Source organism: Scyliorhinus torazame, chromosome 29 (genome assembly GCF_047496885.1).
Source record: "Scyliorhinus torazame isolate Kashiwa2021f chromosome 29, sScyTor2.1, whole genome shotgun sequence".
NCBI lineage: Eukaryota > Metazoa > Chordata > Chondrichthyes > Carcharhiniformes > Scyliorhinidae > Scyliorhinus > Scyliorhinus torazame.
This window is the reverse complement of record NC_092735.1, coordinates 40,381,266-40,397,165: the sequence shown is the minus strand read 5'-3', so window position 1 is coordinate 40,397,165 and position 15,900 is coordinate 40,381,266. Positions and strand designations below refer to the sequence as shown.

General features: G+C 43.4%; 1 protein-coding gene across 1 annotated transcript in view; it reads right to left on the bottom strand.

Annotated features, from left to right (window-relative positions):
* bcat2 (branched chain amino-acid transaminase 2, mitochondrial) overlaps positions 1 to 15,900 on the bottom strand; it is a 67,238-nt gene that overhangs the window by 18,097 nt on the left and 33,241 nt on the right. Inside the window, exons 4-6 of the mRNA XM_072492506.1 lie at positions 14,809 to 14,919; positions 14,126 to 14,245; positions 12,469 to 12,632 (exon numbers count right to left, since the gene is read on the bottom strand). Coding sequence (XP_072348607.1) covers positions 12,469 to 12,632; positions 14,126 to 14,245; positions 14,809 to 14,919 — 395 coding nt within the window. The remainder of the gene's footprint in view (positions 1 to 12,468; positions 12,633 to 14,125; positions 14,246 to 14,808; positions 14,920 to 15,900) is intronic.

Sequence of the window (15,900 nt, the reverse complement as noted above, 5' to 3'; positions counted from 1 at the left end):
GGCTGATATGTCCCCCATCCCCATTCTCCTGCCTTCTACCCATAACCCCTGATTAATCAGGAACACCAGATTTGTGCTCGAGGTGCTGTTACCTACAGGCTACACACCAAGAGCTGGAAGGTGGAATTAAATAGAATAGTTCTTTCTTAGAACATAAGAACTAGGAGCAGGAGTCGGCAATTTAACCTCTCGAGTCTGCTCCACCGTTCAATACGATCAAGGCTGATTTCATCGTGGCCTGAACTCCGTACGACACATTTAAATATGCTGATCTGGATTGCCTCCAGCAAGTCTGCTCCGCCATTCGATCAAGGCTTATTTCATTCTGGGTTTAACTCCACCGTCCTGCCTGTTTTCCGTAACCCTTCAACACATCACCAATTAAAAATCTGTCTAACACCTCAAATTTACTCACCGTCCCAGCATGCACCGCACTCTGAGGTAGCGAATTCCACAGATTCACAACCCTTTGGGAGAAGTTGCTTCCCCTCGTCTCTGTTTTAAATTTGCTGCCTCTTATCCGGAGTCTATGACCTCTCGTTCTAGAATGTTCCACAAGAGGAAGCATCCGCTCCACGTCTACTTTATCCATACCTTTTGTCATCTTATATGCCTCCATTTTATCTCCCCTCATTGTTCTAAACTCTAGAAAGTTTAGCACTAAACTGTTCAATCTCTCTTAATACGACAAACCCGCTATCTCTGGAATCAACCTAGTGACCCTCCTCTGATCTGCCTCCAATGCCACTACATCTTTCCTCAAATAAGGGGACCAAAACTGTGCGCAATACTCCAGTCCCTCAGAATCTTGTGTGTTTCAAGATTACCTCTCATTCTTCTGAACTCTAATGAGTCTAAGCCCAACCTTTCTTCATAAAACAACCCCTCCATCCCAGGAATCAACCCAATTATCTTTTGCGAACTGCCTCCAACGCATGTACACCTCTGCTTAAATACAGGGACCAAACTGCGCATAGTGCTCTAGATGTGGTCTCACCAATGCCCTGATCAGATGTTCAAGACTTCCCAATTTTTGTACTCTATTCCCCTCGCAATAAAGGCCAACTTTCCATTTGCCTTCATAGTTATTTGCCGTAGCTGCATCCTGTGTGATTCATGTACAAGGACACCGAGATCCTTCTGTACCACAGCATTCTGCCATTTCTCTCCAGTTAAATAATATTATTATACTCCAACTGCCAAATTTTCTCCCACTCAAATGCAGACCCTTTTTTGTGTCCTCTTCACAACTTGCTTTCCTACCCATCTCTGGATCATCAGCAAATCTGGATACAATACAGTCTATCCCGTCTTCCAAGTCGCTAACACGGACTGGAAATAGTTGAGACCCCATCACTAATCCCAATGTCACTCCATTAGTTAGTTTGCCAACCTGAAAATAATCCAGACTCTGTCATGTCAGTTAGATAGTCCTCTAGGCATGCTGATATATTACCCCAACATCATGAGCTCCTATCTTGTGTAGTAACTCATATGATGCACCCTATCGATCTTATTAAAATATACAAGATCCCAAAGGGGTTTGATAGGGTGGACGCTGAGAGACTGGTCCCGCTGGTCAAAAACACGGCATGGTCTCGGGATAAGTGACTTACCATTTAGGACTCAGATGGGGAGAAATTTCTTCACTCAAAGGGTTGTGAATCTTTAGAATTCTCTACCCCAGAGAGTTTTAGATGCTTCATTGTTGAATACATTTAAGGCTGGGGGGCAGACAGATTTTTGGTCTCTCAGGAAATTAAGAGATATGGGGAGCAAGCAGGGGAGTGGAGCTAAAGCTCAAGACTAGCCATCCTGGTACTGAATGGCCAAGCTGGCTTGACAGGCCATCTGGTCTACCCCACTCTGATTTCTTGTATGCTTTTTGGAAATTCAAATACACTACACTTACTGCTTTTTACAGCCTCAAATACATTTGTCAATAATTTCCCTTTCATCAAACTCTGTTGACTCTGCTTGATTGTATTGTAATTGTCTAAAGGTCCTGTCCTACTCCCTCCCTCTGACTGCTGTCTCACATTTCCTCATTACAGGGGAATCTAGCTCCAACAGAAATCTTCCATCCTGAAACTACACGCAGGCTGCAGACAACTGACTAAACTGGTGTCATGCGAGAGTGCCTTTAAGAACTGGATGTTTAAGCAATGTACCTTTAAGAAAACAGTGATGTCATAGAGTGGGTGGAGCTCAGCTCAGTTCAGCCATTTTGGAAGTTTGGTTTTGCAGTTTGAAAAGTGCCTGGCCGTTTTGCTGTGAGCTGATTAAAAGGAGAAAGCCAGTTTAAGGCAGCAGCTTGAGAAGTTCTGGTTTGCTGTGAGTCGCTTGAAGGGAGAAAGCCAGTTGGAAAAGCAGTTTGTGTGTGTCCAGAGAGCTGCAGGAAGAAAGCAAGGTGCTGGAGCGGAAGTCAACCAAGCTAATATATCTGTGCCATTCTACAGAAAATATATATATCCTTTAACCTGATGTGATACTGTTTAAAGGTGTTAAGTCTCTTGGAAGTTTGAAGGAACATTTTAAGGAGTTATTTACTATTGCAATATTTTCTGAGTTATCTTTGAAGTAAGGGGTGTTAAGAGATCCAATGTGTATTTAAGATGTTAAGTTGAGTTCATTGAATAAACAGTGATTTGTGTTTAAAACCCCACGTGTCCATAATTGTAATCCGACACCGAGGGAAAAAGCCGTGTGCTAGGAAAAGCAACAAATACATTAAAGGGAGAGGTTGGTTGAACTCCATGATACATTCTGGGGTTCTGAAAACAAAAAGCAGACTGGTGGATTTACCAACAACATTGCAGTTAACATTACCTGACAAAATGCGAAAAGATGAGGTAATTATGGTGGTGGTTAAGCATTTAAAGTTGCTTTAGATAGAGTTTGACTCATTGGAGATGGCAAAAATTCATTTGCAAATTAAACAAATGGAACATGAGAAAGAATTAAAGCGGCTAGAATACGAGAGTGAGAGAGAGGAAAAAGAAAGAGAAAGAGAGAGAGAGGAAAAAGAAAAGGAGAGAGAAGAAAGGAGAAAGAAAGAATAGCCCTAGCAGAACAAAAGGAAAAAGAAAGGGAGATACAGATCAGGGAAAAAGATAAAGAGAGGGAGTTTGAACTTCAGAAAATGGCCATGAAAGATGACAATCAGTTAAAATTGGCAGACGTAAAGGGAAACGTACAATTGGATGATAGTGATGAGGATAGTGAGAAAGAGCATCACAGTCAAAGGCTTGGTGGGAATCTATTTAAATGTCCAAGCATTGCCAAGGTTTGACGAGAAGGAAGTGGAAGCCTTTTTCATTTCATTTGAGAAGGTAGCTAAACAAATGAAATGGCCACAGGACATGTGGGTGTTACTGATTTAAACAAAGCTGGTAGGTAGAGCTAGTGAAGTGTTTGCATCACTACCGGAGGAGGTATCTGGAACGTATGAGGAGGTGAAATCCATCTTAAGTGCATATGAGCGACTGCCTGAAGCTTACAGACAAAGGTTTAGAAATTTAAGGAAAGAATTTGGTCAAACATACATAGAACATAGAACATTACAGCGCAGTACAGGCCCTTCGGCCCTCGATGTTGCGCTGACCTGTGAAACCACTCTAAAGCCCATCTACACTATTCCCTTATCGTCCATATGTCTATCCAATGACCATTTGAATGCCCTTAATGTTGGCGAGTCCACTACTGTTGCAGGCAGGGCATTCCACGCCCTTACTACTCTCTGAGTAAAGAACCTACCTCTGACATCTGTCCTATATCTATCTCCCCTCAATTTAAAGCTATGTCCCCTCGTGCTAGACATCACCATCCGAGGAAAAAGGCTCTCACTGTCCACCCTATCTAATCCTCTGATCATCTTGTATGCCTCAATTAAGTCACCTCTTAACGTTCTTCTCTCTAACGAAAACAGCCTCAAGTCCCTCAGCCTTCCCTCATAAGATCTTCCCTCCATACCAGGCAACATTCTGGTAAATCTCCTCTGCACCCTTTCCAATGTTTCCACATCCTTCCTATAATGCGGCAACCAGAATTGCACGCAATACTCCAAATGCGGCCGCACCAGTGTATTGTACTGCTGCAACATGACCTCATGGCTCCGAAACTCAATCCCTCTACCAATAAAAGCTAACACATCATATGCCTTTTTAACAACCCTCTCAACCTAGGTGGCAACTTTCAGGGATCTATGTACATGGACACCGAGATCTCTCTGCTCATCCACACTGCCAAGAATCGTACCATTAGCCCAGTACTCTGTCTTCCTGTTATTCCTTCCAAAATGAATCACCTCACACTTTTCTGCATTAAACTCTATTTGCCACCTCTCAACCAAGCTCTGCAGCTTATCTATGTCCCTCTGTAACCTGTAACATCCTTCCGCACTGTCCACAACTCCACCGACTTTAGTGTCATCTGCACATTTACTCACCCATCCTTCTACACCCTCCTCCAGGTCATTTATAAAAATGACAAACAGCAGTGGCTCCAAAACAGATCCTTGTGGTACACCACTAGTAACTGGACTTCAGTCTGAACATTTCCCATCAACCAACACCCTTTGTTTTCTTCCAGCTAGCCAATTTCTGATCCAAACTGCTAGATCACCCTGAATCCCATGCCTCTGTATTTTCTGCAATAGCCTACTGTGGGGAACCTTATCAAACACTTTACTGAAATCCATATACACCACATCAACTGCTTTACCCTCTTCCACCTGTTTGGTCACCTTCTCAAAGAACTCAATAAGGTTTGTGAGGCACGACCTACCCTTCACAAAACCGTGCTGACTATCTCTAATCAAATTATTCCTTTCCAGGTGATTAAACATCCTATCTTTTATAAACTTTCCAAGACTTTGCCCACAACAGAAGTAAAGCTCACTGGTCTATAGTTACCGGGGCTGTCTCTACTCCCCTTCTTGAACAAGGGGAAAACATTTGCTATCCTCCAGTCTTATGGCACTATTCCTGTAGACAAAGATGACTTAAAGATCAAAGCCAAAGGCTCAGCAATCTCCTCCCTAGCTTCCCAGAAAATCCTAGGATAAATCCCATCCGGCCCAGGGGACTTATCTATTTTCACACTTTCCAGAATTGCTAACACCTCCTCCTTATGAACCTCAAGCCCTGCTAGTCCAGTAGCCTGTATCTCAGTATTCCCCTCGACAACATTGTTCTTTTCCTGTGTGAATACTGACAAAAAAAAAATTTCATTTAGCACCTCTCCTATCTCCTTGGACTCCATGCACAACTTCCCACTACTGTCCTTGACTGGCCCTACTCTTACCCTAGTCATTCTTTTATTCCTGGCATATCTATAGAAAGCTTTCGGGTTATCCTTGATCCTACCTGCCAAAGCCTTCTCATGTCCCCGCCTGGCTCTTCTTAGCTCTCTCCTTAGGTCCTTCCTAGCTAACTTGTAACCCTCGAGCGTCCTAACTGAATCTTCACGTCTCATCTTTACATAAGCCTCCTTCTTCCTCTTGACAAGTGTTTCAACTGCTTTAGTAAACCACGGTTCCCTCGCTCGACCACTTCCTCCCTGCCTGTCAGGTACATACTTATCAAGGACACGCAGTAGCTGTTCCTTGAACAAACTCCGCATTTCCATTGTGCCCATCCCCTGCTGTTTTCCCTCTCCATCCAATGCATCCTAAGTCTTGCCTCATCGCATCATAATTGCCGGTCCCCCAGATATAACTCTTGCGCTGCGGTATATACCTATCCCTTTCCATCACTGAAGTAAATGTAATCGAATTGTGGTCACTATCACCAAAGTGCTCACCTACCTCCAAATCTAACACCTGTCCTGGTTTATTACCCAGTACCAAATCCAATATGGCCTCGCCTCTCGTTGGCCTATCTACATACTGCGTCAGGAAACCCTCCTGCACACATTGGACAAAAACGGACCCATCTAAAGTACTCGAACTATAGCGTTTCCAGTCAATATTTGGAAAGTTAAAGTCCCCCATAACAACTACCCTGTTGCTTTTGCTCCTATCCAGAATCATCTTTGCAATCCTTTCCTCTATATCTCTGGAACTTTACGGAGGCCTATAGAAACTCCTAACAGTGTGACCTCACCTTTCCTGTTTCTAACCTCAGCCCATACTACCTCAGTAGAAGAGTCCTCATCAAACGTTCTTTCTGCCACCGTAATACTGTCCTTGACTAACAATGCCACCCCTCCCCCTCTTTTACCACCTTCCCTGAGCTTACTGAAGTATCTAAACCCCGGCACCTGCAACAACCATTCCTGTCCCTGCTCTATCCATGTCTCCGAGATGGCCACAACATCGAAGTCCCCGGTACCAACCCATGCCGCAAGTTCACCCACCTTATTCCGGATGCTCCTGGCATTGAAGACACACTTTAAACCACCTTCCTGCCTGCCGGTACACTCCTGCAACTTTGAAACCTTACTCATGACCTCACTACTCTCAACCTCTTGTATACTGGAGCTACAATTCAGGTTCCCAATCCCCTGCTGATCGAGTTTAAACCCTCCTGAAGAGCATTAGCAAATATCCCCCCTATGATATTGGTTCCCCTCTGGTCCAGGTGTAGACCAACCCATTTGTAGAGGTCCCACCTACCCCAGAATGAGCCCCAATTAGCCAGGAATCTGAAACCCTCCCTCCTGCACCATCCCTGTAGCCATGTGTTCAACTGCTCTCTCTCCCTATTCCTCGTCTCGCTAGCACGTGGCACGGGTAACAACCCAGAGATAACTCTGGTTGTCCTAGATCTAAGCTTCCACCCTAGCTCACTGAATTCTTGCCTAACATCCCTATCCCTTCCTCTGTCGTTGGTACCTATGTGGACCACCACTTGGGGCTGCTCCCCCTCCCCCTTAAGGATCCCGAAAACACAATCCAAGATATCACGGACCCTGGCACCTGGGAGGCAACACACCAACCACGAGTCTCTCTCGTTCCCACAGAATCTCCTATCTATCCCCCTAACTATGGAGTCTCCAATGACTAATGCTCGACTCCTCTCCCCCTTTCCCTTCTGAGCAACAGGGACAGACTCTGTGCCAGAGACCTGTACCCCATGGCTTACCCCTGGTAAGTCCCCCCCCCCCCCCCCAACAGTATCCAAAACGGTATACTTGTTACTAAGGGGAACGACCGCAGGGGATCCCTGTACTGACTGCTTCCTCCCTGCCCCTCTCACCGTCACCCATCTATCTTTATTCTTCGGAGTTTGAAACGCTCAAACAGAGTAATTTTGATAGGTGGATAAGGGCTTTGAAAATAGACCAAACGTATGAAGCTCTCAGAGAAATTATACTTTTGGAGGAGTTTAAAAATTCAATTACTGATGTAGTGAGAACTCATGTGGAAGAACAGAGGGTTAAAACTGCGAGATTAGCAGCAGAAATGGCAGATGATTATGAATTAGTTCATAAATCAAAGATTGGTTTCCGACATCAGTTTCAGCCGGTGAGGGATAGAAACTGGGGCATGAGAAATACTCAAGTGGTAAAGGTAAAGGTGATCTGATGGGAGACAATAAAGAGAGTGTACGTCAGATTAAAAAAGAAATCCAGGTGGGTGGAAAAGAAATGAAAAGTTTCAGATGTTTTCACTGTAATAAACTAGGCCATGTAAACTCACAGTGTTGGTGGTTGAAGAAAAGCACTGGGAAGGCTGATGTGGTAAAACAAGATAAGACAGTGGGGTTTGTTAGAGTGGTAAAGGAAAGCCCAAGGGAAGCGAAGGAGGTGCAAACGATTGTACAGCCTGTTCAAGAAGTAATTGTTAAGAAGGTGCCAGATGTATTTAATGAATTTACTTGTGTGGGTAAAGTTTACTCATGTGTATCAGGAGGAGCAGGTAAAGAAGTCACAATTTTAAGAGATACAGGGGCTAGTCAATCTTTAATGGTAAGAGATGAGGAATTATGTAGTTTGGGAAGAATGTTGCCAGAAAAGGTGGTGATATATGGAATTCAGGGTGAGAGGAGTAGCGTTCCATTATATAAGATAAGGTTGGAAAGTTCAGTGAAGAGTGGTGAAGTGGTAGTAGGAGTAATAGATAAACTATCTTGTCCAGGAATACAGTTTATCTTGGGTACTGATATAGCTGGATCGCAGGTGGGAGTGATGCCTACTGTGGTTGATAAGCCAGTGGAAAATCAGTCAACTGAAGTGTTGAAGGATTAATATCCTGGGATTTTTCGGGATTGTGTAGTAACAAGGTCGCAAAGTCACAGGTTAAGACAAGAGGAGAAATCAAGGAGTGAAGGTGAAGATAAAGTGCAATTATCAGAAACGATTTTTGATCAGCTGGTTGAAAAAGAACAAGAACAGGTGGAGGATGAGGTGGATATTTTTAGTTCAGGAAAATTGGCGGAGTTACAACAGAAAGATGTAGAAATAAAATGGATATTTCAGAAAGCATATATGGAAGAGGAATCTGAGAGTATACCAGAGTGTTATTACTGTAAAAATGATGTCTTGATGAGAAAATGGAGACCTGTACATATGCAGGCGGATGAAAAGTGGGCAGAAATTCATCAAGTAGTATTGCCGGTAGGGTATAGAAAGGTGTTGCGGGTTTCACATGAGGTACCAGTGGGAGGTCATTTAGGAATAAGGAAAACTTAAGCTAAAATCCGGAAACATTTTTATTGGCCTGGACTACATAAAGATGTAGTTAAATTTTGTCAATCATGGTCACACATGTCAAGTGATCGGGAAACCTCAAGCAGTGATAAAACCAGTGCCCTTAATACCCATTCCAGCATTTGAGGAACCTTTTACAAGGGTCCTAATCGATTGTGTAGGACCGCTTCCTAAAACAAAAAGTGGGAATCAATATCTTTTGACTGTAATGGATGTGTCTACTAGGTTTCCAGAGGCCATTCCAGTACGTAATATTACAGCTAAAAGGATTGTGGAGGAATTACTTCAATTCTTTACTAGATATGGACTATCCACAGAAATTCAATCGGATCAAGGATCAAATTTTACTTCAAAGATATTCAAAGAAGTTATGGATAGCTTAGGAATAAAACAATTTAAATCAACTGCTTACCATCCAGAATCGCAGGGAGCATTAGAAAGGTGGCATCAGACATTAAAGACAATGTTGAGGGCGTATTGTCAAGATTATCCAGAGGATTGGGATAAAGGAATCCCATTCATATTGTTTGTAATTAGGGTTGCACCTAATGAGTCTACCAAATTTAGTCCTTTTGAACTAATTTGTGGTCATGAGGTAAGAGGACCACTTAAATTGATTAAGGAAAAATTGGTGGGTGAGAAATCGGAAATTGCACTATTGGATTATGTGTCAAATTTTAGGGAACGATTAAATAGAACAGGTGAATTGGCTAGACAACATTTGAAAGTTGCACAAAATGTGATGAAACGGGTAGCGGACAAGAAATCCAAAGTTCGTAGTTTTGCCAGTGGGGATAAAGTTTTAGTGTTGTTACCAGTGGTAGGTGAGCCTTTAAAAGCTAGGTTTTGTGGCTTTGTATCAATAAATTAAGTGAGATGAATAATGTGGTAAAAACACCAGATGGAAGACTCACCGAGTGGGTCATGTGAATATGCTTAAAAGGTACTTTGAAAGGGAAGGAGAGAAAAAGGAGGTTTTAATGATTCTAACTCAAAGTGACGAATCAAATCCAGATGACTGTGAATTTGACATACCTCAAATTAAATTGGAAAATGAGGATGTTCTTAAAAATTGGGATGAATTGTTAAGTTACCTTCCAGAGGAAAAACAAACTGACCTGAAAGAGTTATTGATATCACATGGGCAAGTTTGTAGAGATAAATTGGGAAGTACTCAAATGGCTGTACATGATGTAGATGTGGGAAATGCTGTTCCTATCAAACAACATCCATATAGACTTAATCCTTTAAAATTGGCACAGGTTAACAAAGAGATTGAGAGTATGCTTAAAAATGGCATAATTGAAGTGGGTTGCAGCCAATGGAGCTCACCCATAGTGACGTAAACCAGACGGTACCCAACGGTTGTGTGTGGATATCGAAAGGTGAATGCAGTTACAAGAACGGACTCTTATCCTATCCCACATTTGGAGGATTGCATTGAGAAAGTGGGACAATCAGCTTTTATTTCCAAATTGGATTTACTGAAAGATTAATGGCAAGTACCTTTATCTGAAAGGGCGAAGGAGATTTCAGCTTTTGTGACTCCAGATGGTATATACCAATTCAAAGTTATGCCATTTGGCATGAAAAACGCCCCAGCAACATTTCAACGGTTAACTAATACAGTCGTTTCAGGATTACCCAATTGTGCGGTATGCATCAACGAGCTGGTAGTTTTCAGCCAGACATGGAAAAAACATTTAAAACATCTGAGGGAGTTATTTGATCGACTTCAGGAGGCGGGTTTGGTGGTAAACCTAGCCAAAAGTGAATTTGGAAAAGCCCAAGTCACTTTCCTTGGCCATACAATCGGACAGGGTCGACTGGCCCGACGGGATGTGAAAACGAAAGTTATTGGGGAGTTTCCGATACCCTCGACACAACGGGAAATAATGCGATTTCTTGGTATGAGTGGCTTCCCCCCGAAATTTGTACCAAATTTTAGCAGTGTGATCGCTCCAGAAGCGTAACAAATTCCAGTGGACAGCGGAGTGTCAACAGGCATCTGGCGGCCTGAAGGCTGTGTTAAGCACTGCTCCTGTGTTAGTCATCCCAAATTATACCAAACCCTTCAAAGTGGCTGTTGATGCGAGTGATGTGGGCGTAGGTGCGGTGCTTCTACAAGACGACGGCGAAGGGCTAGAGCGGCCTGTTGGTTATTTTTTCAAAGAAATTGAATTCTCACCAGAAAAAGTATTCTACGATTGAGAAGGAGACTTTGAGTTTGGTGCTGGCTTTGCAACATTTTCACATTTATGTGACCAGCAATCCGTCTGACACCGTTATCTATACGGATCATAATCCGTTGACGATTTTGGAGCGATTCCGGAATAACGATGCAAGGCTGTTTCGCTGGAGTTTGTTGTTACAGCCATTTCATTTAAAAATAGTACATGTGGCAGGACGGGAAAATGTGATAGCCGATGCTTTGTCACGAATGTGGTCAATCGAGAAGGATTTCGGTTGGAGGAAGAAGAACAAAGAAAAATGGACTATATTATTATACCTGTTTGCGTGTGTTGTTTTCTTTAAATGAAAATGTATATTTACTGTGTGCATTTCTTAGTGGATGGTGCAAAAGTGAAAAATGAAACCATCTTGAAGTTGATGGGTTTTTTTTTCTGGGGGGGGGGGGGGGGGGGGGGGGGGAGAGGTGTCATGCGAGAGTGCCTTTAAGAACTGGATGTTTACGCAATGATGTACCTTTAAGAAAACAGTGATGTCATAGAGTGGGTGGACCTCAGCTCAGTTCAGCCATTTTGGAAGTTTGGTTTTGCAGTTTGAAAGGTGCCTGGCTGGTTTTGCTGAGAGCAGTTTAAAAGTGCCTGGCCGTTTTGCTGTGAGCTGATTAAAAGGAGAAAGCCCGTTTGAGACAGCAACTTGAGAAGTTCTGGTTTGCTGTGAGTCGCTTGAAGGGAGAAAGCCAGTTGGAAAAAGCAGTTTGTGTGTGTCCAGAGAGCTGTAGGAAGAAAGCAAGGTGCTGGAGCGGAAGTCAACCAAGCTAATATATCTGTGCCATTCTACAGAAAATATATATATCCTTTAACCTGATGTGATACTGTTTAAAGGTGTTAAGTCTCTTGGAAGTTTGAAGGAACATTTTAAGGAGTTATTTACTATTGCAATATTTTCTGAGTTATCTTTGAAGTAAGGGGTGTTAAGAGATCCAATGTGTATTTAAGATGTTAAGTTGAGTTCATGGAATAAACAGTGTTTCCCACGTGTCCATAATTGTAATCCCACACCTAGGGAAAAAGCCGTGTGCTAGGAAAAGCAACAAATACATTAAAGGGAGAGGTTGGTTGAACTCCATGATACATTTTGGGGTTCTGAAAACGCCTCACCCATAAAACTGGGAAGAAAAAGACCCGGATCAGGTTTGAGGATTATCAATGTAATTATTCAGTTGGTAACTGGATTTCACAAATAAAGCTAACTCTAAGACACCAGCATGGTCTAAGCTATGATCCCACTGACACTGGCCTCAAATGGCCATTCTCCAAATAAATCCCTGGAGAGCAAGTACTGGCAGGTTATTTGCAGGAATGTTTAAGGCCACCAAATCCAATGCTCACCTGATGCTGCTGCGCCATCCAGCGAGATCGGGATAGCAATCAGAATGGGAGCTCTTTCACCATCCCTAGCCCAGGGTGCTAACTGGAGCACAGACTGGGAATCAATCGGGAGAGCTGTTGGACTGCAAGGCTCAGATCACGCTAGGTGCACCTTACTTGCCGGACCATTTAACTTCATGGAGCTCTCGCTATCGTACCTTCAGAAACATTTTTTAAAAATGACATTTGATTCACTTACCCTCCCATTTTGCAGTCACCCACGCCTCCTTTCCAAGCACGTACGAACTTGGGATCAGCAAGCAATGAGATGGGGTTGAACGTTCCTGTGGCAAAGTAGGGTCCAACAGGCCCAATGATAACAAAGAGTAGGGCATGATCAGTTCGAGACACCCCGAGGGAAGGCTGGGAATAAATGTATATATGGTCATGTGAAAGTGTGTTCCACTCACTGCAGCTTCTTGTCAAATGTTTAATGAGAAAAGCTTGCTGTAACCTCTCCCTGCAAATGGATAGCAAAACACTTTGTGTACCAGATGCATGAGCACAATATCAGGGATGAGAATTATGGCATGGACTTCAAATTTGAGTTAACTATTTGTGTAGCAGAGAAGGTTGAAATAATTTGATAAAGTATTTGTGTAAATGCCCTCTCCGTGGATTCCCTATTTCCCATTTCTTTTACTTTGTAGTTACCTTTTTTGATCCGTGGATGTTTAATGGATATTTACCTTTAAGTCAAGCAAAGGAAGCGAGGAACTCAAAAGTTGCAAAATGGTACAATGTGCGATGGAGGTTTAGCTTCTGAACAGAAAAACTCAGGCTTTTTGGCACCTGGGAGGGAGTCAGATCTTGGATTCTGAGAGGAGCAGCTGTGAGTGTCTCTCTCTCCAGAAATACTACCCAGCTGCTGTTTTCTGAAAGCTGCAGAGACATTTGTGAGACCTGGATGAACGTACAGGGAACACCATTCCAGACTGGAAATGAAAACCTCCAACTGAAGGTCTAGGTTGAAGAAAGATGTACTGGAAGATGTCCCTCTCAAACAAAGACAATGTTCTTTTACTTTCAGCAGTATTTTACACCACTCTTTCCCCTCTGTGTTTGTCTGTCTTGAGTGGGTGTACAATAAAAATGGTGTTTAAATTTACAAACCTGGTGACTGTAGTTATTGGGCAGCTAAGAGCCAAAGAGTTTGGGTATTTTCCAAGAATCATTTGTTAATTTCAATTGTGTTGCGACTCTGGGTCAAGTGGGGCTGCAATTGCCCACGTACCAGCCCAGGGGGTTGTGATTAAATGTAGCACTGGTGAGCAACTCAGGCACATGGAAATACAAATTGGGGCTAGTACTAAAAGCACAAAGGATAAGGTAGAGGAAATAATTTTCACACAAAGGAATATATTACCACAACCAGCTATGAAGCTGAATCAATAAAAACAATTAAGAGGGAACAGGGCAAGTAATAGTTTGGATTTGTAAAGTACATTTTACTGTATCAAGTGCCCCTCGGTGCTTCACACAGAGAGCGAGAGTGGGGCAAATCACGGACTGGCTGCTCAAAAAGATCACTTTTAAAGAATCCTTTAAAGATGGGAAGAAATGAAGTATAAATGATGCAGTGTACAGTGAAGAGAGAAATGGGATTAAGGTGGTCCACTATTGTGAAGCCAGCAGATCAAATCACCTGTTTGTATTGAAATTTCGGTGATTCTAGCTCCCTGGATGTAGATCATGTGACATTGGTACCCAAACAACGATATACTTGTTTCTGTACAGATTTATCCTTCAGTGCATCATTAAACACAACACTGACATGTGAATCTGTTACAACAAGCCTACATAACAATAATCTGGACAAATTTCAGTATCTATTCTGGGAAACAAGGATCTTATACCTCCGTTCCAATGAAAGTGGGTCGGATGTACAGACTTGCTGTATCAGAATAGGGGACCCATTCTCTGTCAACTTCGATTAGCTTCCGAATGCACTCCATCAGCTCTTCTTTGTCAAAGTCCTAAAAGTATAGACAAAGCAGTTAGCATTCTTCAGAAACTCTGCTAGTACAGAACCCCCACAATCTAAAGGGCATCATGCACACAGAAGATCATTTGGAACATCTTGTACAACACTGTAGATAATTGCACATCTGCAATTGGAGGAAGATAGGCCAGAAGCACGGCTGCTGCTGGATATGGGAACGCCATGCTCGGAGGCTTTTCTGGGATGAGAATTAAAATAAATTACTTTTGGTGTAAATGGAAATTTTTCTTTGTCCCCATGGGCTTGATCTCCAAACAAAAGGGGAGGCTTAGTTCAATATTGCACTTGAATGGTAACCTTTGTGACAATGTAGCACTCCCTCAGTGCTGTATTAGACTGTGCGAGTCCTGGAGTGGAACCTGGATGCTGCAAAATGGAGCCATATTTGGCAACATTTCACTCACGGCATTTCAATACTGCATTGTATCTGAGAACTTTGATATGTTCTTGTGAGATACAAGTGCCCATATCAATGCACATCTTTCTTTTTCATTCTTTATGCAGTCAGTGTAGAATTTTTCCAAATATCCTACGTACTGGCAGACACGCTCGGAGAGCTGATCGACGCATCCGTTCCATATTTAAATCAGGTCGGAACATGCGAATCTTGTTGCCTACACCTCGGAAAGCCTTCATTCCTTCAAACAGCTTTTGGACAGAGAAATAAAAAAATTAACATCAAATTGTACCGCAATTCACCAACATCTTCAAACGTTAACACCCAACAGCACAAATATAGGGCGCACTTCAATGAAAACATTTCTAAGGGTGCGATTCTCCGGAAACAATCTACATATGCTAGCAAGCGGGAATCCCTGTGAGTTTCCCAGCACCCGGCCCAGCGAGGCCGGCAACACTATTCAACATTAATTGGTCCCCAAATGACGGCTCACCAGCTGATTCGCCAGGACCGCATTCACCAGCCCCCCGATAACAAGGGCAAGACTAAGCTGCCCTTGCTCAGCCAACCCCAGCCAGCTTGCAACAATGGCGCCCAGGTTTTCGGCGTATAAGCTTAATATGGGAAAGAGTGAGATGTTTGTGGTCCAGGTGAGGGGACAGGAGAGGCGACTGGGAGAGCTGCCGTTTAGGTTAGTAAAGGGAAGCTTTAGGTACCTAGGCATCCAAGTGGCGTGGGAATGGGACCAGCTGCATGAATTGAATCTGGCCCGACTAGTGGACCAAATGAAGGATGATTTTCGGAGATGGGACGCTCTCCCGTTGTCTCTGGCTGGGAGGGTGCAAACGGTGAAGATGACGGTCCTCCCAAGATTCCTATTTGTATTTCAGTGTCTTCCCATCTTTATTCCGCGGTCCTTTTTTAAGCAGGTCAACAGATTGATCACAGGCTTCGTCTGGGCGGACAAGACTCTGCGAGTAAGGAAGGTAATGCTTGAGGGGAGTCGGGGAGAGGGCGGGCTGGCGCTGCCAAATTTTAGTAACTATTACTGGACGGCGAATATAGCCATGATTAGGAAGTGGGTGGTGGGGGAGGGGTCGGCATGGGTGCTTATGGAGGCGGCTTCATGTAAGGGCACCAGTTTGAGGGCGTTGCTAACTGCACCCCTGCCGTTCCCGCCAGCACGGTACTCCACCAGTCCAGTGGTAGTGGCGGCCCTGAGAGTTTGG